The sequence below is a fragment of the Papio anubis genome, chromosome 4, assembly GCF_008728515.1.
Source record: "Papio anubis isolate 15944 chromosome 4, Panubis1.0, whole genome shotgun sequence".
In the NCBI taxonomy this organism is placed as follows: domain Eukaryota; kingdom Metazoa; phylum Chordata; class Mammalia; order Primates; family Cercopithecidae; genus Papio; species Papio anubis.
The window spans coordinates 172,526,125-172,548,026 of NC_044979.1; the positions used below are offsets into that span (position 1 = coordinate 172,526,125).

At 46.5% G+C, this 21,902-nt stretch overlaps 1 protein-coding gene across 1 annotated transcript; it reads left to right on the plus strand.

Moving 5' to 3' along the window:
• The first annotated feature begins 462 nt into the window (after positions 1–462).
• On the plus strand, positions 463–13,046 carry RIPPLY3 (ripply transcriptional repressor 3). Its single transcript, XM_021935520.2, is given in 4 exon segments — positions 463–566; positions 1,830–1,896; positions 7,467–7,534; positions 12,244–13,046. Coding segments are annotated over 4 exon segments (558 nt in total). The 3' UTR covers positions 12,563–13,046.
• The last annotated feature ends 8,856 nt before the right edge of the window (positions 13,047–21,902 follow it).

The window sequence follows — 21,902 nt, forward strand, 5'->3', positions numbered from 1 at the left end:
TCCCGCGTCCTTGGGTCACTTCCCGCTGTCTCCAGCCCGAGCCCGTGGCCCCAATCTCTGGTACCTCCCTACTCTGGTCACCCTTTCCCTGGTGCCCCCTCCCCGGCTTTTCTTTGTCCCGTCCCCACCCTTGCCCGGGGCTGCCGGACTCCCCTCTTTGACACCCGGCGCCACCTCCTCGAGCTTTTCTCGTCCCCTCCCCATTCCCGGCTCCCTGGTCCCCTCCCGGAACTTTTCTGGACCTCTCCGCTCCTCCGCCCCGGGCTTTCCCTCTGCGCTCTGCGGCCCCCTCAGCACCCTTCCCGGAGCTCCTCGGGTCCTGCCCCCTCCCGGTGGTTGCCCGCGCCGCCCCGCCCCCGTTTTTAAACCTGGCGCGCGGGTAGGTGAGCGCGCTAGCCCGAGTGGATCCAGGCGCGCTCGGAGGCCGGCGCCGCAGCAGGGGGCGCGGGCTCCGCTGGCACCATGGAGTCCGAGGCCGCGGCCGGAGCCCGGAAGGCGCGGGGGCGCGGCTGTCACTGCCCCGGGGACGCTCCCTGGAGGCCTCCGCCACCGCGCGGGCCGGAGAGGTGAGGGTGGCCCCGCGCCCCCGTGGACGCGCGGAGAGGCGCGCGCGGTGGCGGTGCGGGGTGCGCAGCGAGCGGGAGCCTGGGGCGCCGCTGAACCCCGGATTCCCAGCAGAGCTCCCGAGCTCGACGGCGACGCCAAGCAAGCTCCTGAGCCGGCAGCCGCGTTCCCGGGAGGAGCTCTGAGTTCTCCCGGTTCCAACACACAGCTCTGAAGTGCGGAGGCCCAGGATGTAGCTGGCCAGGAAAGGGGCCGACGCTTCCGTGTAGAGGAGATCTCAATTCGCCGGCCGGGGACACTGAAGTCTCGGGCTTCTAAGCCAGCCTTGCAAAGGCAGTCTCTCACTTTGACACTTTCTCGGTAGCCGTTTCTGTTGTCCCTGGATTGGAGGCTCAGCGTTCGCTGTCCCTGGGCACCAACCCTTTTAAAGACAGTAACGTTGTAGGAAATCAGATTAGCCAGGGAGGTAGGGAAGGGACCGGGTAGGCCGGGTGGGCCAGGTAGCCAGGCAGGACAAAGATTCCCTTTTTTTTTTTTTTTTTTTTTTGAGACAGGGTCTCACTGTGTCACCGAGGCTGGAGTGCAGTGGCGTGATCTTGCTCACGGGAACCTCCGCCTCCGGGGTTCAAGGGATTCTCCTGCCTCAGCCTCCTGTGTAGCTGGGATTACAGGTGCCCACCACCAAGCCCCGCTAATTTTTGTATTTTTAGCAGAGACGGGGTTTCGCCATGTTGGCCAAACTCCTGACCTCGAGTGATCCACTAACCTTGGCCTCCCAAAGTACTGGAATTAGAGGCGTGAGCCACCGCGCCCAGCCCTCTTTTTTTGTTTGCTTGTTTTTCATCCTACAACTCTGTAAAATCATCTCTGTAGAATCAAGCTCCTTCAGTGACCGAGGTGGCGTGATTGAAATTAACCGGGGACAAAGTCGCCAGCTATAGTTGGGGAACCCCGAATTGAAGAATTCAGCCAGGATTTGCTGGGAGAGAAATCTCTCAACTAATGGGTTCCCGGATAATAGTGTGAGATTCAGGACTTCCATTCTCAAAGCTTAACTGGAGGCAGAGAACTGGGGACGCAGCAGGAGAGAAAAAAACACAAATGACAGTAATTTATCCACAGCCCTGAGAACTTGAGGGAAAGTTCCTGGGGGGTCCGGTGCCTCTTTTTCAGGCAGGCACTGGAAATAAGATTAACTCTCCTGGCATAGTGTGAAGGCAGCAGAAATGCCCAGGGTTCACTCTCTCTGGCGCTTGCCGTTCCAGCCCCGCGCCCTGGCGACCTTGGATCCAGACACCTGGAGATGCTGAGCTGACCAGAACGGGAAGGCCGGTAAGGTTCAGTATGGGCATTGTAGGTAACCCCTCCAGCCAGAAAGTGGCACCGTCTTTTAAAATAAAGGGACCGTGTCCCTCCTACGCAGGGCCCTCCCTTGGCCATCTAACCCAGGAGCGCCTCGGGGTCTGGGAGTTGGAACCTGAATGAGTAAGGTGTTAATCAGACCTGAGTCGCATTATAGATTGGGCTCCTGTTAGCTTCTCCTTCCTAAAAAAGCAAACCCACTGTAAAATCATAGTCATAGGCCGGGCGCGGTGGCTCGGGCCTGTCTCAGCATTTTGGGAGGCTGAGGCGGGTAGATAACCTGAGGTCAGGAGTTCGTGGCGAAACCCTGTCTCTACTAAAAATACAAAAATTAGCCGGGCGTGGTGGTGCACACCTGTAATCCCAGCTACTCTGGAGGCTGAGGCGGGAGAATTGTTAGAACCCGGGAGGCGGAGGTTACAGGGAGTGGAGATCGCGCCACTGCAGTCCAGTGTGGGCGACAGAGCAAGACTCATCTCAAAAAAAAAAAAAAAAAAAAAGCATAGTCGTTTCATGGGAATTATAAGGGATGACCTCCGTGTTGGGCTTTCTTCTGCAAAGCAACAGGTTGGGAGGGGAGGGGAGAAGGCTGCCACTATCCCTTGCCTTAGAGAAAAGCTGAGTGCACCATTAGCGTTGGGCCGGTGCCACAGAGCAAATAGGACTGAGCCCCGGCTGAGGTGCCCAGAGTTGCTGTTAAAAGCCCCCCACCCAGCGTCTGGCCCTTTCTGAAGCACTTTCAGCCCCGTCAAGCACTCCTGGGGTATCTCATGTTGTCTGAGCAAATACACTCAAGCAGAGGGCTTTGTGGGCAAGATTAATTACCTCGACCATTCTTTTGTTACTCTGCATCGGTAACTCAGTTGCTTTATACTTACTGATGTAATGATTTGCTTTCATAGAATTTACCTTTCCTTTGTTATATTTTAAAATGTAAATTGATGACTTTTATTTAAATTTTTTTGATGACTCTTAAAACACTGAAGAATTAGGCTGGGAAAGACGATGTATTTAATTTACAAAACACGTGTTATGTGGCCTAACGTGCAGTTATTTGTAATGTGGTAAGAAAACTTGAGTGTGGGAAAGCAGACCACTGTATTTTGATACTCACAGCACTTTATTAAATTAATCTGAATATTGGGAATTTTAATTTACTTCAAAGAAGGAAGCAGATAAAAGATAAATCAATTAACAAGAGATATGATTTTTAGTCCCCAATTTTTTATACATATATCTAAATAATGTAAAATAATTCCTTCTTTTGCATTCAAACTTAGTTCTTAAACATAAAATTTAAAGGTGCTTGTGTGAAAATACAGATGTTTACAATTATCCAGTTTTCTTTTAAATGAAATGGGTGTGGAACCTATTAGTTGTCTGCAGGAATAAAAATACGACAGCACGCTTCCTAAGTAAGACGGATGGTTTTGGGTTTGTTTTCTGTTATGATAAGGACGTCTGTGAGAAAAATTTACTTGCAGAGAAATGTTGAACTTTAGTAACTTTTTCACTCATCGGCAGGTAGTCTGTCACGCCGAAGTAGTTCTGTCCACGGATGTGGGTGTGGGAAGAGTGGGTGTTCCCTGGGGGCTGTAGAGCCTGCCACGCCCCTCCCCCAACCCGGGGCACGTACTTTGCAGGGCCCAGCTGGTTGCTCAGAGCGGCCAGCGCCAGTCTGTGCTCTGGTACTGTGCACCGCGCTGGGTTCCCCGCAGCCCAGCAACTAGAGCTGCCTAGCGCGGGGAAGGAACGCCTCTTGCTCAACAGCGCCCTCGCCCGACAAAGCAGGATAATTCCCCAGCTCCCAAGCCCTCTTCTGTATTTCTCAAAAATGCCATTGGCTAGAGTGGCGGTGAGGAGGGCTAACGCCTGGTGACCTGTACCAGGGCTCCTGGCAAGCAAAGCAAAACTAGAATAAAACCTCAAGTAGGCCAGGCGCGTGGCTCACCCCTGTAATCTCAGCACTTTGGGAGGCCCAGGCGGTCGGATCATCTGAGGTCAGGAGTTTAACCTGATGAACATGGTGAAACTGCGTCTCCACTAAAAATACAAAAGTTAGCCAGGTGGTGGTGGTGTGCGCCTGTAATCCCAGCTACTCGGGAGGCTGAGACAGGAGGATCGCTTGAACCTGGGAGGCAGAGGTTGCAGTGAGCTGAAATCGGGACATTGCAGTCCAGTGTGGGCGACAGAATGAGACCCTGTCTCAAAAACAAAAACGACAACAACAAAAAACCCCAAAGAAATCCTCAAGTAGAGGGAAGGCCTCAAGGCCCTGTGCTCTGAGCAGCAGGGTCACCCTCACCCACTTCATGCCCCTACAACCCCTAGGGACCTATCTCCCTCCCCTGCCTGCACCTTTTTTTATCTCTGTTGCGTTTCCCTCCTGGCCACTTGCGGGCACTGCCAGGGAGGCAGTTTCCTGGAAAACATCAGGGACTGTTTGTTCTCCTGGGCCTGTCCTATCTGCCAGGCTCCCACACCTTAGCCCTAGGCCGGTCAGAGACTCAAACGGTGAGGAGAGGGCTGACCCCTACTGAAAGCCTCTCTGCACCTGTCGGTCCTCGGGCTCACAGGAAAACACACTCACACATACCTTAAACACAGTGCTTGCCTTGTGCACATTTCTGTTCTCGCGTTTCATTATAAGATGTGAATATTTAGACATTTCCCTCACTGAACAAAGGATCCTTTTGGAAAACAATCAGGATATTTGTGGTATACTTTTTTTTTTTTTTGAGGCGGAGTCTCGCTCTGTCTCCCAGGCTGGAGTGCAGTGGTGCAATCTCAGCTCACTGCAACCTCCACCTCCCGGTTCAAGCGATTCTCCTGCCTCAGCCTCCAAGTAGCTGGGATTACAAGAGTGCGCCACCATGCCCAGCTAATTTTTGTAATTTTAGTAGGGACAGGGTTTCACTATGTTGGCCAGGCTGGTCTGGAACTCCTGACCTCAGATAGTGATCTGCCCGCCTCCACCTCCCAAAGTGCTGATAATTACAGGCATGAGCCGCTGCACCCTGCCTGGCATAAAACTTTTAAAGCTGCATATGTTTGTGGGGTAAAGTTTTTAAAGTGGGTAAAGGTGTGCCGAATGTTTTAACAGGGTCCAGTTAGAACTGGACGATTTACAGAAGCTATCCTTTCTCTGACACCTGCCACTGCCAAGTTAGGCCCTGTCTGATCGCAGGGCGCCAAATAGCCTTCAGCAGGGCAGGATTGCTTGTGGCCATAAAGTAAGCCTGAGGAATTAGGAGTGTTTTATAATTACGAACAGAGCTTAACAAAGAAGCAGCTTCCTGTAGCCCCCAAAGAGTGAACAACTTTATGGAAAAGATTTTGTTCCAAAGAGCCTCATCACTTTCTTAGCTCATCACAGTGAATTATGAAAATATGGCTGGAGCCGGGCGCAGTGGCTCACACCTGTAATCCCAGCAATTTGGGAGGCCGAGGTGGGAGGATCATGGTCAGGAGATCGAAACATGGTGAAACCCCGTCTCTACTAAAAATACAAAAAATTAGCTGGGCGTGGTGGCAGGTGCCTGTAGTCCCAGCTACTAGGGAGGCTGAGGCAGGGGAATCGCTTGAATCTGGGAGGTGGAGGTTGCAGTGAGCCAAGATCATGCCACTGCACTCCAGCCTGGGTGAGCAGAGTGAGACTCCATCTCAAAAAAAAAAAAAGAAAAAGAAAAAAAGAAAGAAAATATGGCTGGTAAAATGTAATGTCTGCAGAGGCTCCTTATAGGCTAATTTGCTCATGAATGTCATGTGCACATTGCCCCCACCCCCCGCCCCAGCGTCCCTGCAGGATGGAATGGCGTGGAGATTCACGGTGTCAAAGTCCTTCCTTGTCAGGCCATAGTAAGTTTTGTCCTGTTCCTCATCTGGTTCCAATTGAACTCTGGAATCTGAAGATTTGGGGTTTCTGATGCACCGCTCCAGGCCATTTCAGCTCTTTATAAATTTATTTATTTATTTTTGAGACGGAGTCTCGCTCTGTCGCCAGGCTGGAGTGCAGTGGTGTGATCTCAGCTCACTGCAACCTCTGCTTCCCAGGTTCAAGTGATTGTCCTGCCTCAGCCTCTCGAGTAGCTGGGACTACAGGCACGCACCACCTTGCCCAGCTAATTTTTTTGGTATTTTTAGTAGAGATGGGGCTTCACCATGTTGCCCAAGATGGTCTCGATCTCTTTTTTTTATATTTTTTGAGACGGAGTCTCGCTCTTGTTGCCCAGGCTGGAGTGCAATGGCACAATCTTGGCTCACCACAACTTCCGCCTCCTGGGTTCAAGTGATTCTCCTGCCTTAGCCTCCTGAGTAGCTGGGATTACAGTCATGTGCCACCACACCTGGCTAATTTTGTATTTTTTAGTAGAGACGGGGCTTCACCGTGTTGGCCAGGCTAGTCTTGAACTCTTGACCTCAAGTGATCTGCCCACCTGGGCTTCCCAAAGTGCTGCGATTACAGGAGTGAGCCATAGCACCCAGCCTGAGTTCACATCCTGCCCTCGTCCAGAAGCTCTTCACCATCAATTGCCAAGACTGGTTCCTCCAAGCCCTTTCTACGTCAGCCTCATCTGTGCACAGCTCCCTGCGGCCACTGCTCTCCTTGAAATACGGATCTGACAGTTGGACTCCCTGACTCAAAAATCCACCTCCAGTTCCTGTATCCAGAGTCAAACCTAAACTCAACAGTGGGTATTCAAGGCAGATGTCACTCTTTGAGCCCTTTGCCCATCACAGTGTCTCACTGGTACCACGCCAAGCTCCTCACCGCTCCCCACCTGCGCCCTCTATTTTCCTGCCACTCTGAATTTTTTTTGAGACAGAGTCTCGCTCTGTTGTCCAGGCTGGAGTGCAGTGGCAGGATCTTGGTTCACTGTAACCTCTGCCTCCCAGGTTCAAGTGATTCTTGTACCTCAGCCTCCCGAGTAGCTGGGATTACAGGCATGCACCACCACGTCCACACCCAGCTAAATTTTGTATTTTTAGTAGAGACAGGGTTTCACCATGTTGGTCAGGCTGGTCTCGAACTCCCAACCTCAGGTAATCCACCTGCCTCAGCCTTCCAAAGTGCTGGTATTACAGGCATGAGCTACCGTGACCGGTACTGCCACTCTGAATTTGATGCTCTCCTCTGCCAAAATAGTCTTAGAATCGCAAACCCACATGCCACAGATGTCTCTTCGAGGCCCTCCATGAGCCTGTTCCTGATCTTCCTTCATGCTTAGAATCATGGGTGTCTCACCATGTGATGCTTTGTAGCATGGTTATTTGCACACATGTGAGTTTCTGTGCATTAGATGGTAAAATGCTGGACCAAGGCACTGTGTCTGACTCCTTTCATCGGAATTCTTCACAGTGCCTGGGACATTTTGGGCCGCAGTAACAGAAACTGATACTGATAAAGTGTCTAAATGCTCTACAGTTGATACTGATATGAACAATTGCAGGCGACTTATGTTCTGTGGTTTAAAACCTCAGGATGTCACCTTCCAATGCTCTTGCACTGTCTCTGTGTTTGTATGTGTCTGTCGTTACAGCTTGAACCTAGGGCTGACCAACACGCTTTTGGATCAAAGGGAGCCTTTGGGTTTCAGCATCCTGTAAGGTAATCTATGACTTCACAATAAGTAATCTGTAATTTCCTTTTAATATAGGCGTAAATACACTTTAGTGTCTTCAACCACATAGATTTTCAACAAAGTGGAAAATAATTCAATATATTCTTTGGTATTGTTTAGTTTCCTTATACCAAGGATATTTTGTTGGATTTCTGGAATCCATTCATGTATTCATCCATTCGGTGTTTTCTGCAAAGTGCAGTTGGCCTCTCTCTTTTCTCTATACTTTTTATTTCGACTTCTCATTACATATTATGCCTTGTATTGTATTTATATAATTGCATATGAATTATATATGCATATATAAAAACTTAGATATTGAGGTATATTTCTATTGTCCTACCAGGATATAAGCTAGTGTACTGTCTAGTGCAAAGTCGACCTTCAAAATCTGTATGTTGAGGGTGGGCATGGTGGCTCATGCCTGTAATCCCAGCACATTGGGAGGCTGAGGCGGGTGGTTCACCTGAGGTCAGGAGTTCGAGACCAGACTGACCAACATGGTGAAACCCCGTCTCTACTAAAAATACAAAAAATTAGCTGGGCGTGGTGGCGGGTGCCTGTAATCCCAGCTACTTGGGAGGCTGAGGCAGGAGAATCACTTGAACCTGGGAGGTGGAGGTTGCAGTGAGCTGAGATCGCACCATTGTACTCCAGCCTGGATGACAAGAGCAAAACTCTGTCTCCAAAAAAAACAAAACAAAAAAATCTATGTGTTGAGTAAATGATTGGCTCCAGCACAGTGGGTGCCAAGCACCTTTGAGAGAGCCTTTTCCTCCTGCCTCTGAAGTGTGTGTCGTGGTCCTGGTGGTGACCAGAATTCTCACTGCTGTATCCATCTACACTCCGTCCATTTTAGACAAGTGGCTCATGTTTAGGATTTCTGCCTGTCTCTCTGTCTCTGTCTCTTATTCTCTGTCTTTCTCCATCTCCTTTACTAAAATTAACCTTGCCTGGGCCGCCTCCACTCCTCCAGGTGCCTTTGCCTTGGTTACTCTGTAAGACTGGAAAGCTGAATACAACCCGAAGACACTCATGTGTAGGCATGAAGCTCAGACCCCTCAGACTGGTTAGAAGGAAGCTTTCCTTGTATGCCTTACACCAATAGTTTTCTTTTCTCTTCTGACGTCTCACTCTGTCACCCAGGTTGGAGTGCAGTGGTACAATCTCAGCTCACTGCAACCCCTGCCTCCTGGGCTTAAACGATCCTCCCACTTCACCCTCCTAAGTGGCTGGGACCACAGGTATGTGCCACCATGTTCTGCTAAGTTTGTAATTTTTTGTAGAGACAAGGTCTCACTATATTGCCCAGACTGGTCTTGAACTTCTGGGCTCAAGCTATCCTCTTCCCTAGGCTTCCCAAAGTGTTGGGATTACAGGCATGAGCCACTGCTACTGGCCACACCAATGGTTTTCAATCCTCATAGAATTACTAGTGGAGCTTTTAAAAATACAGATGCCTGGGTGGTTCTCCCAGGCGCTTTGATTCACTTGTTCTAGGGAAAGACTCGGGCATCGAGTTTGTTTGTTTGTTTTGAGATGGAGTCTCACTCTGTTGCCCAGGCTGGGGTGCAGTGGTGCAATCTCGGCTCAACTGCAACTCCACCTCCCAGATTCAAGCGATTCTCCTGCCTCAGCCTCCCAAGTAGCTAGAATTACAGGTGCATGCTGCCCTGCCCGGCTAATTTTTTTTTTGTATATTTAGTAGAGATGCGGTCTCACCATGTTGGCCAGGCTGGTCTCAAACTCCTGACCTCAGGTGATCCACCCACCTTGGTCTCCTAAAGTGCTGAGATTACAGGCGTGAGCCACTGCGCCTGGCTTGTATTTTTACAGACTCCCCAGGAGGTCTTAATGTGCAGCCAGGATTGAGAGTCACCACCCTGCTTCATGCCCTGCAGGCATCCAGTCGCACCACCTACCCACAGCCGGCCTCACAGACACACTGCTGCTGCCTCCGTTTTTGTTTTGTTGTTGTTTTTTGTGTTTGACACAGAGTCTCGCTCTGTACACTCTAGAGGCTAGAGTGTAATGGTACAATCTTGGTCACTGCAACCTCTGCCTTCCAGGTTCAAGCGATTTTTCTGCCTCAGCCTCTGGAGTAGCTGGGACTACAGGCGCTACCATGCCTGGCTAATTTTTGTATTTTTAATAGAGACAGGGTTTCACCATATTGGCCAGGCTGGTCTGGAACTCCTGATGTCAGGTAATCCACCCGCCTTGGACTTCCAAAGTGCTGCGATTACAGGCGTGAGCCACTGTGCCCGGCCACCCTGTTTTTGACTGGTTGACAATGCTGTGACTGACAAAGCATGAGCTGCAGCCATACATTGCACACTGGATATACAATTTCACTTTATATTTTTATTACAGAAAATTTCAGACATACACAAAAGTGGAGCAAATAGTACAGTGAACCCCATGTACCCATCACCGGCCTCAATAGTTATCAACGGTCTGAGCTGATCATATTTATCACCCGCAACTATGTTGTTGTTGTTAGCATGTTTTATTTTATTTTATTTTGAGATAGGGTCTTGCTCTGTTGCCCAGGCTAGCGTGCAGTGGTGTCATCGCAGCTCACTGCAGCCTCCACCTCCCCAGGCTCCCATCTCAGCCTCTGGAGTGGCTGGAACTACAAGTGCACACCACCACACCCAGTTAATTTTTTTTTTTTTTTTTTTTTTTTCAGATACGGGGTTTTGCCATGTTGCCCAGGCTGGTCTCAAACTCCTGGGCTCAATTGATCCTCCTGCTTTGGCCTTCCAAACTGCCGAGATTACAGATATGAGCCAATGAGCCACTGTGTCCCACCCCAGCATATTTTAAAGCAAATCTCAGACATGCTAGGAATTCACCTGTGAATACTTCAGTATAAATACCTAATTGTAAACATGGCTAAAAATGGAACTATGCTCATATTTCTGTCTTAGATGAATATATACATTCTGTCCGTTGCAAAATTTCTCAACCTTAGCACTGTTGGCACTTTGGGCTGGATAATTCTTCACGGTGGGAGCTAGCCTGGGCCTCGTAGGGTGTTTACCAGTATTCCTGACCTCTACTCATTAAATGTCAGTAGCTTCCCCTCAGTTCTGACAATCAAAAATGTCTCCAGACATTGCCAGATGTCCCCTGGAGGTCGAGAAGCACTGGTCTATTGGATATCTTATGAAGTGAAAAACTATCATCCATTATTTATAGAAGGGTGTTTTCTCTCCCCCTTTTCTCTTCTATCTGAAAAAAAAGGATATTGAAATCAGCTTTGCACATAAGCAGTGATCAATTGACAAACTTACTTCCTCAGAAGACTACAGAGAAAAATGCAAATAAATTAATGAATGAAAAGCAGGTCGAGGCATGGTGGTTCACACCTGTAATCTCATACTTTGGGAGGCTGAGGCAGGAGGATCACTTGAGCTCAGGAGTAACAGAGCAGCCTGGGAAATATGGCTAAACCCTGTCTTTATGAAAAATATAAAGAATTAGCTGGACGTGGTGGCATGCACCAGTAGTCTCAGCTACTAAGGAGGCTCAGGCGGGAGATGCTTGAGCCCAGGAGTTCAAGGCTGCAGTGAGCTATGATTGCCCCACTGCACTCCAGCCTGGGTGGCAGAGTGAGATCCTTTCTCAAAAACAAAGAAGAAAGGAAATAAGTAAAGGATGAGAGATTATGGCCGGGAGTGGTGGCCCACGCTTGTAATTGCAGCACTTTTGGATGCCGAGTTGGGCGAACCATTTGAGATCAGGAGTTCGAGACCAGCCTGACCAACATGGTGAAACCCCGTCTCTACTAAATACAAAAATTAGCCAGGCGTGGTGGTGGGTGCCTGTAATCTCAGCTACTCGGGAGGCTGAGACAGGAGAAGCACTGAACTCAAGAGGCGGAAGTTGCAGTGAGCCGAGATCGCGCCACTACACTCTAGCCTGGGTGAGAGAGCGAGACTCCTTCTCAAAAAAAAAAAAAAAAAAAAAAAAAAAAGGTATGGGGAGGGGATATCTTAATACTTGCCATGTATGAGCAAATCCAAAATTCTATAAAAACCTGAAATTTAGGGGTTCCAAATTTTACATACTACTTAAGTACTTTATTTTTTCTTTCTCTTTCTTTTATTTCCTTTTTTCCTCAGCACATCTTTTTTATTCTGGCAGAGCAAGGGATTTGTGCCTCCAATTTCTCTATGGCAACATCTGGAAAACTTAGCTGCTTCTCTAGACCAGCGTTTCAGAGATGTCAGAGTAAATTTCCTCCAGAACCCAAGGGGTTACAGCATTTCCCATGCTGCAGGGGACAGACGGTGGGGTGGGAGAGTGGGGCTTCACCTAAGTGGGACATCAATTATCCAAGAAGAGTCAAGTCCCCTGTTTGATCACAGTGAGCCTCCTAATCTTAGAATTCAATGTTTTCAGTTGCCTTTTACCTTCCTTGAAGCACACCCTTTTCCTTGCGACTGTCTAAATTGACTGGCTGGGTCAGATTATAACTCACTTGTGAACTGGGATAGGTTTATCACCAGGTCCCTCCAATAGGTGCCTACAGTTCTCTGTTCTGATGGCTTAAATTCTGTGTGTTGTGAAGGCAAAGACCAGAGAGGAAGACTGGGGAGTTCTTTGTTTCTGGGAAAAAGTGTCCTCTAGAAGGGGTTGAGGACGAGGTTCAGGTTGATTAATGGTGTATTTGTTTCTTAAATATTAGAGTCTATTTACCCATGTCAAAGCGTCAAGAATACCTGCAGAGCTCCGGGGAGCAAGTGCTGGCCAGTTTCCCAGTGCAAGCCACGATTGACTTCTACGACGATGAGTCCACTGAGTCTGCTTCGGAAGCTGAAGATCCAGAGGAAGGACCCCCGCCCCTCCATCTTCCACCCCAGGAGGCAGGAGGTCTGCAGGAAAACGGCAGAGACCAGGGCATCAACTGAGGGCAGCGATCCTCAGGAGGGGGTGACTCCTGGGGGGAGGGTCCGCTCCCTCATGGCGACTCCTCAAGGGGCGGCGAGTGCTCCTCATCCAAATGAGTCTGTCTCTGTCTCCTGGACCCTGCTCCGGGACCTGCCCCAACGTTCTCTTGGGGACACCCGAGCCAGGACACTGCGCATCCCTGCTGAGTGTACAGAGACTGGAGACTTCTCGGGCAGCCCCTGGCCCGCACACTACTCAGGGCAGAGAGTCAGCTTTTACTTTTCTTTCTCCTGGCGATTCGTTTTTGGTGCACTCATGCATACCTTTGAGAGAGGATTCCAGGACAAAGAGAAGGTCTGTGTCAACAGAGTTGTTATCTGGTAGAGCCCATTTTCACAGCTCCTTCGAGCATTGTCACTCGCTGATCAGGTGACGGATTCTTCCTAGTCACCCACTCCACCTCCTACTTAAACTGAGACTCATTACTTAGCTCTTTCTGCTTTTGTAAAAATAATTTAGATATTAAACCCCATTTTAATCTATCATCCAAGGGCAGATGCAGTTGCTTAGTAGCATTTTGGGAAAAAAAAAAAAAAAAAAGGTTTGGTTTGGTTTGGTTTGGTGACAGTTTCGCTCTTGTTGCCCAGGCTGGAGTACAGTGGCACAATCTCGGCTCACTGCAACCACCACCTCTTGGGTTCAAGAGATTCTCCTGTCTCAGCCTCCCAAGTAGCTGGGATTACAGGTGTGCGCTAATTTTTTGTATTGTTAGTAGTGACTCGGTGTCACCATGTTGGTCAGGCTGGTTTTGAATTCCTGACCTCAGGTGATCCATCCGCCTCAGCCTCCCAAAGTGCTGGGATTACAGGCATGAGCCACTGAGCCTGGCAATAAAAAAAAAAAAAATTGTATTTATTAAAAAATTTTTTTTTACCCACCAAATAATTCCCATAAGAGTAACAGAAAGGACCAGGCATGGTGGCTCACGCCTGTAATCCCAGCACTTTGGGAGGCCGAAGCGGGCAGATCACCTGAGGCTGGGAGTTCGAGACCAGCCTGACCAATGTGGAGAAACTCCGTCTCTACTAAAAATATAAAATTAGCTGGGTGTGGTGGCGCATGCCTGTAATCCCAGCTACTCGGAAGGCTGAGGCAGGAGAATGGCTTGAACCTGGGAGGCGGAGGTTGCGGTGAGCTGAGATTGCGCCATTGCACTCCAGCCTGGGCAACAAGAATGAAACTCCGTCTCAAAAAAAAAAAAAAAAGAGTAACAAAAAGGGATTTTTAGGAGACAATTAGATAAAAATGTATATGATGACTGTATAAGGGCTGTGTGTATGAATTTATAGGGAGTAGAACCTTCACTCTTAGTTGGTGACTGTTTGGGGCTTATTTTAATAGATGAACACTTTTTAAAAATTTTTTGTTTTTTTAACCCTACCCTTAACCCATGAACACTATTTTTAGTTAAAGTATCTAATGTAAAATTATTTTGAGTTTTTAATGTTTTGATGATAAATGTGTATTCCTGAACGTTTTTGACTTACTTATCTTACATGTAGTGTCTTCCTGTATGTAGTACATTATATCGATTTCTACTTGAAATAAATATTTTGAAAAAATGTTTGATAATCACCTTTTTTGCTTAAGACATTTTTAGAATTAAATAGTTCCTGCTTTAAGGTTTTTTGGTTTTTCATGGTTTTTAAAAATAATTCTTCTAAAATTATAAACTATTAATATTTTATTTCAGTATTCTATTTTATTTTTTAAAATTTTAGACATAGGGTCTTTCTCTGTCCCTGGCTGGAGTGCAGTGGCTCAATAATAGCTCACTGCAGCCTTGAACTCCTGGGCTCAAGGAATCCTCCCACCTCAGCCTTCGTGGTAGGTAGGATGACAGGTGTGAGCCACCATGCCCAGCAATGTTTTTTTAAGGCGGAGTTTCACTCTTGTCGCCCAGGCTGGAGTGCAACGGCACAGTCTCAGCTCAGTGCAACCTCTGCCTTGCAGGTTCAATCAATTCTGCTTTTGCCTCCTGAGTAGCTGGGATTACTAGCATGTGCCACCACGCCTGGCTAATTTTGTATTTTTAGTAGAGATAGGGTTTCACCATGTTGGCCAGGCTGGTCTCGAACTCCTGACCTCAGGTGATCCACCCACCTCGGCTTCCCAAGGTGCTGGGATTACAGGCATGAACCACCGTGCCCAGCCACCCAGTTAATTAAAAATATGTTTTTTGTAGATACAGGTTCTCAATATGTTGCCAAGGCTGCTCTTGAACTCCTGGCCTCAAGCTGTCCTCTTACCTAGGCCTCCTAAAGCACTGGAACTACAGGAATGAGCCACCATACTAGGCCTAATATATTAAAAAGTAGGAGTAATGAACGGAAATACTTTTAGCGATCCAAGCACTATAGAAAGTACACATTGCAAAGTAAAATCACATTCTGCTGTTCTCCCTTTCCTTTGTGTAAAGGTAACAAACATCAATTGTTTTTTATTGCGTCGGTCTTTTGAAAAATTCCTCTTTTTGTGTTTTTCTTTTCTGGACCTTTTTTTTTTTTCTTTTAAAATGTTTACTCTTTTGGTTTTTGAACAGATTTGTCTTTTTCTTTTAAAAATTAAAAATCGTATTTTATTGTTTCTTTTGTTTAAAGTACATCTTTTCAGACTTAAAAACAATTAAACCTGTGTGAATTTCAGAAAGGATTTAATATGACCCCTAATTTTGCTGGCTTTTTCGCAGAAAAGTACTGGATCACAGAAAAGTACTAGAAGTCTCATCCTTACTCCTTCATGTGATGCTTGAGATAAAAACTAAATAATCACATCTGGCTTTGTTGAGTTTTCTTGGTAAGTCAGTTTTATTGACAAATAAAAGCCTCGTCCAATAATAAATTTATCCTAAATAAACCAAACATAGTCCAAATTCTGATGGCATCAACCTCCAGTTTAAAATCTGCTGCATGCGCCAGGCAAGGTGGTTCACCCTTGTAATCCCAACACTTTGGGAGGCTGAAGCAGGTGGATCACTTGAGTCCAGGAGGTCAAGACCTGCCTGGACGTGGTGAAACCCCATCTCTACTAAAAATACAACAAATTCACTAGGTGTGGTGACACGTGCCTGTAGTCTCAGTCACTTGGGGGGCTGAGGTGGGAGGATCACCTGAGCTGGGAGAGGTTGAGGCTGCAGTGAGCTGAAATCACACCACTGCACTCCAGCTTGGGAGACAGAAAGAGACCCTGCTCAAAAAAGTTAATTAATATATGCTGTATGATAGTTTTACATTACATTAATTCTAAATTACTTAGAATCTGGCCAGCTTAGTGCAAATACAAAACAAGACACTTTAGCTGTGGCTAGCAATGGAATCACATATACTGTGGGTCAGACATTTTTGATAGCAAGGATATGGTGAGCTTGGGGCCTCCTTAGCTCTCCGATTTTTGCAGTTACATGAATGAACTAAAAGTCTGAAACCTAAGAGCTCCAGGGTTTTGATCATGTACCCCTCTCACTTAAAAAATGTAGCTGAGCATGGTAGCTCACACCTGTAATCACAGCACTTTGGGAGGCTGAGGCAGGAGGATCACTTGAGCCCAGGAGTTTGAGACCAGCCTGGGCAACAGAGGGAGACCTCCTTCTCAACAAAAAATTTAAAAGCTAGCCAGGTGCAGTGGTGTGTGCGTATAGTCCCAGCACCTCAGGAGCCTTGAGCCTAGGAGTTCAAGGTTGTAGTGAGCTATGATTGCACCAGGGCACTCCAGCCTGGGCAACAGAGTAAGACTCTGTCTCAAAAAAATACAAAATTAAAAATGTGTGCCTGCCCCCTAACATATATTCACTTATGAATTATATGTTATGTTGAGCTATGTGAAATTGCTGATGTTTTACTATTTTTAACCTACAAAAAAGGCAATTTCATATGGTTCACCCAACATGTACTACTGGGATAATATATTGCACATTACAAAGTATACACAAAACACATATTTTTTTTTTTTTTTTTTTTTTTTTGAGACGGAGTCTCGCTCTGTCGCCCAGGCTAGAGTGCAGTGGCCGGATCTCAGCTCACTGCAAGCTACGCCTCCTGGGTTCACGCCATTCTCCGGCCTCAGCCTCCCGAGTAGCTGGGACTACAGGCACCCGCCACCTCGCCCGGCTACTTTTTTGTATTTCTTAGTAGAGACGGGGTTTCACCGTGTTAGCCAGGATGGTCTCGATCTCCTGACCTCGTGATCCACCCGTCTCGGCCTCCCAAAGTGCTGGGATTACAGGCTTGAGCCACCGCGCCCGGCCACAAAACACATATTTTAAAGGATCGTCCAGGTTGGGCACAGTGGCTTACTCCTGTAATCCCAGCACTTTGGGAGACCGAGGCAGGAGGATCGCTTGTGACCAGCCTGGGCAACATAGCACGACCACATCGCTACCAAAAAAAAAAAAAAAAGGAAATAAGCAATTTAATTACTTTTTAAAACGTGTAGCCAGGCGCAGTGGCTCGCGCCTGTAATCCCAGCACTTTGGGAGGCCGAGGCGGGCGGAGATCACAAGGTCAGGAGATTGAGACCACGGTGAAACCCCGTCTCTACTAAAAATACAAAAAATTAGCCGGGCGCGGTGGCGGGCGCCTATAGTCCCAGATACTCCGGAGGCTGAGGCAGGAGAACGGCGTGAACTCGGGAGGCGGAGCTTGCAGTGAGCCGAAATAGCGCCACTGCATTCCAGCCTGGGCGACAGAGTGAGACTCTATCTTAAAAAAAAAACAAAAGAAAAGAAGAAGAAAAAAAAAAACACTTGTATTTTAAGTTCAGAGGTACATGTGCAGGTTTGTTAAATAGGTACATAGGTAAAGGCATGTCATGGGGTCTTTTTATACAGATTATTTCATCACCCAGGTGTTAAGCCTAGTACCCATTTGTTATTTTTTCACTCTTCCTCCCACCCACCAGCCTCCCATGGGCCCCAGTGTGTGTTGTTCCTCTGTATGTGTCCATGTGTTCTCATCATTTAGCTCCCACTTGTAAGTGAGACATACAGTATTTGGTTTTCTGTTCCTGCATTAGTTTGCTGAGGATAATGGTCTCCAGCTCCATCCATGTTCCTGCAAAGGACATGATCTTGTTCCTTTTTATGGCTGAATAATATTCCGTGGTATATATGTACCACATTTTCTTTGTCCAGTCTACCATTGAGGGGTAAGCATTTAGGGTTGATTTCATGCCCGCAACGCCAGGAATAGTGTTGCAGTGAAATATACACGTATGTGTGTCTTTTAATAATTTTTTTGAGGAGTCTTGCTCTGTCAGCCTGTGGCTGCTGGGAGTGCAGTGGCTAGATCTCAGTTTCACTGGGTAAGCTCCGGGCCCCAGGTTCACGCCATTCTCCCGCCTCACTTCCCGAAATGGGACTATAGGATGCCCGCCACCTCGCTAGTTTTTTTTGTATTTTTAGTAGAGACGGGGTTTCACCTGGCTAGCCAGCATGGGCCCCCATCTCCTGACCTTGTGATCCGCCCGTCTCAGCCTCCCAAAGTGCTGGGATTACAGGCTTGAGCCACTGCGCCCGGCCTTTTGAAATAATTTTTATTTTAGGTTTGGGGACATGTGAAGTTTTGTTATATAGGTAACTCGTGTCACAGGGGTTTGTTGTACAGATTATTCCATCACCCAGGTATTAAGCCTAGTACTCAATAATTATTTTTTCTGCTCCTCTCCCTCCTCCCTCCATCCTCAAGTAGGCCCTAGCGTCTGTTGTTCCCCTCTTTGTGTTCATGAGTTCTCGTCATTTAGCTCCCACTTATAAGTGAGGATATACTGTGTTTGCTTTCCTATTCCTGTGTCAGTTTGCTAAAGATAATGGCCTCCAGCTCCATCCATGTTCCTGCAAAAGACATTATCTTGTTCATTTTTATGGTTGCATAATATTCCACATTTTCTTTATGCAATCTGTCATTGATGGGCATTTAGACTGATTCCAGTGCATGTATCTTTATGGTAGAATGATTTATATTCCTTTGGGTATATACCCAGTAATGAGATTGCTGGGTCAAATGGTAGTTCTGTTTTGAGATCTTTGAGGATTCTCCCCTCTGCTTCCCACAATGGTTGAACTAATTTACATTCCTACCAACAGTGTATAAGTGTTCCCTTTTCCCTGCAGCCTCACCAGAATCTTTTATTTATTTATTTATTACTTTTTAACAATAGCCATTCTGACTGGTGTGTGATGGTAGCTTGTGGTTTTGATTTGCATTTCTCTAATGATCAGTGATGTTAAGCTTTTTTTCATCTTGGCCACATGTATGTCTTCTTTTGAGAAGCATCCGTTTAAGCCCTTTGCCCACTTTTTAATGGAGTTGTTTTTTCTCTTGTAAATTTGTTTTAGTACGTTATAGATGCTGGATATTGGATCTTCGTCCGATGCATAGTTTGCAAAATTCCTCTCCCATTCTCTAGGTTGTCTTCTGTATTTCTGTAATAGAGACGGGGTTTCACCTGCTGTTAGCCAGGATGGTCTCGAGTCTCCTGACCTCGTGATCCGCCCGTCTCGGCCTCCCAATAGTTGCTGGTGATTACAGTTGCTTGAGCCACCGCGCCCGGCTCTCTTTTTTTTTTTTTTAAAGACAGAGTCTTGCTCTGTCACCCAGGCTGGAGTGGAGTGGTATGATCTTGGCTCACTGCAACCTCTGCCTCCTGGGCTCAAGTGATTCTCTTGCCTCAGCCTCTTGAGTAGCTGGGATTACAGGCGCACGCCACCACACCCAGCTAATTTTTGTATTTTTAGTAGAGATGGGGTTTCACCATGTTAGCCAGGCTGGTCTCAAACTCCTGACCTCAAGTGATCTGCCTGCCTTGGCCTCCCAGAATGCTGGGATTACAGGCATGAGCTACCGCGCCTGGCTTTGCTTTTGGCATCTTTGTCATGAAAACTTTGCCCATTCCTGTGTCCAGAATGATATTGCCTAGGTTGTCTTCCGGGGTTTTTATAGTTCGAGGTTTTACATGTAAGTCTTTAATTCATCTTGAGTTGATTTTTGTATATGGTCTAGGGAAGGGGTCCAGTTTCAATCTTCTGCATATGGCTAGCCAGTTATCCCAGCACCATTTATTAAATAGGGAGTCCTTTCCCCATTGCTTTTTTTTTTGGTCACTTTTGTTAAAGATCAGATGGTTATAGGTGTGTGGCCTTATTTCTGGCTCTCTATTCTGTTCCATTGGTCTGTGTGTCTGTTTTTGTACCAGTACCATGTTGTTTTGGTTACTGTAACCCTGTAGCATGGTTTATATCAGGTAGGGTAATGTCCCCAGCTTTGTTCTTTTTACTTAGGATTTCCTTCACTATTCGGGCTCTTTTTTTTTGTTCCATATGAAGTTTTAAAATAGTTTTTTCTAGTTCTATGAAGAATGTCATTGGAAGTTTGATAGGAATAACATTGAATTGGCCGGGCGCGGTGGCTCACGCCTGTAATCCCAGCACTTTGGGAGGCCGAGGCGGGTGGATCACGAGGTCAGGAGATCAAGACCATCCTGGCTAACATGGTGAAACCCCATCTCCACTAAACATACAAAAAATTAGCCAGGTGTGGTGGTGGGCACCTGTAGTCCCAGCTACTCAGGAGGCTGAGGCAGGAGAATGATGTGAACCTGGGAGGCAGAGCTTGCGGTGAGCCGAGATCGCGCCACTGCACTCCAGCCTGGGCAACAGAGCAAGACTGTCTCAAAAAAAAAAAAAAAAAAAAAAAAAAGAATAACATTGAATCTAGAAATTGCTTTGGGCAGTACAGCCATTTTAATTATACTGATTCTTCCTATCCATGAACATGGAATGTTTTTCCATTTATATGTGTCATTTCTGATTTCTTTTAGCAGGTTTTTAAATTCTCATTGTAGAGATCTTTCACCTCCCTGGTTAGCTGTATATTTCTAGGTATTTTATTCTTTTTGTGGTGATTGTGAATGGGATTGAGTTCCTGATTTGACTCTCGCTGACTGTTGTTGGTTTATAGGAAAGGTAGTGATTTTTGTACATTGGTTTTGTATCCTGAGACTTTGCTAAACTTGTTTATCAGCTGAAGGAGCTTTTTGGCCGAGACTTTAGTGTTTTCTAGATATAGGATCATGTCATCTGCAAACAGAGATAGTTTGACTTCCTCTCTTTCCATTTGTATGCTCTTTATTTCTTTATCTTGCCTGATAAGCATTTTAATTATTAATAGTTCTTAAATCCTTTTATTCTCATGAAATAAATATATATACTAAATAAATGTATGTATACTGTGTGTATATATATATAATATTTAAGCTATTTCACAGAGAAGCATGGATTCAAATAAAAGAAATACAGCATGCACTTACTAAATCATGATATTTTTCAGTTACATCCACCAATTTTGAAGAAGTTTTTACTGAAATTTGATGAATAAATCCTCCCTTGATATGAATCCAAGTTTATTTATTTATCCTTTTTTATTCTTTCTCTTTCCTTTTTTTTTTTTTTTTTTTTTGAGACAGGGTCTCACTGTTGCCCAGGCTGGAGTACAGTGTGGTGTGATCTCAGCTCACTGCAACCTCTGCTTCACAGGTTCAAGTGATTCTTCTGCCTCAGCCTCCCAAGTGGCTGGGACTACAGGCACCTGCCACCACGCCCAGCTAATTTTTATTTTTATTTTGTATTTTTGACAGAGATGGGGTTTCGCCATGTTGCCCAGGCTGGTCTCTATCTCCTGAATTTAGGTCAATCTGCTGACTTCGGCCTCCTAAAGTGCTGGGATTACGGGTGTGAGCCACTGCACCCAGCCTATCTATCTATCTATCTATCTATCTATCTATCTATCTATCTATCTATCATCTATCTATCTATCTACCTATCTATCTATTTAAGATGGGGTCTCACTGTGTCACCCAGGCTGGAGTGCAGTGGTACAATCATAGCTCACTGCAACCTCAAATTCCTGAGCTCAAGCAATTCTCCCGCCTCCGCCTCCTGAGCAGCTGTGATCACAGATATTCACCACCATGCCCAGCTAATTTTTAAATTTTTGCAGAGATGGGGGTCTCTCTATGCTACCCAGGTTAGTCTTGAACTCCTGGCATCAAGTGATCCTCCCTCTGTGGCCTCCCAAAGTGTTTTAAAATGAACCCCATTGTATAACCTTCCTGAAGAAGTCAGAAGATTACCACTAGCCTATCATTCTACAGCAAAACACGCATGGGGAGAGAGAGAGAAGACTGCTCTTCAAAAGACCAATTTTGTGTTCCTGTCACTTGGGTTTTAAAAATCAGGTGATTTCTCTTTAAAAATCTGGATCTCTGGCAGTGTTTGCCTGTGATCCTGTAAGGAGTCAATCGGTTGGAGCTGAGGAATGGCTGTTGGTGTTGAACAGTCCAGCCTCTCCCGCTCTCCATAGTCTCCATCTTCCTCCATCTCCTTCCATTTCTTTCCTGCAACAG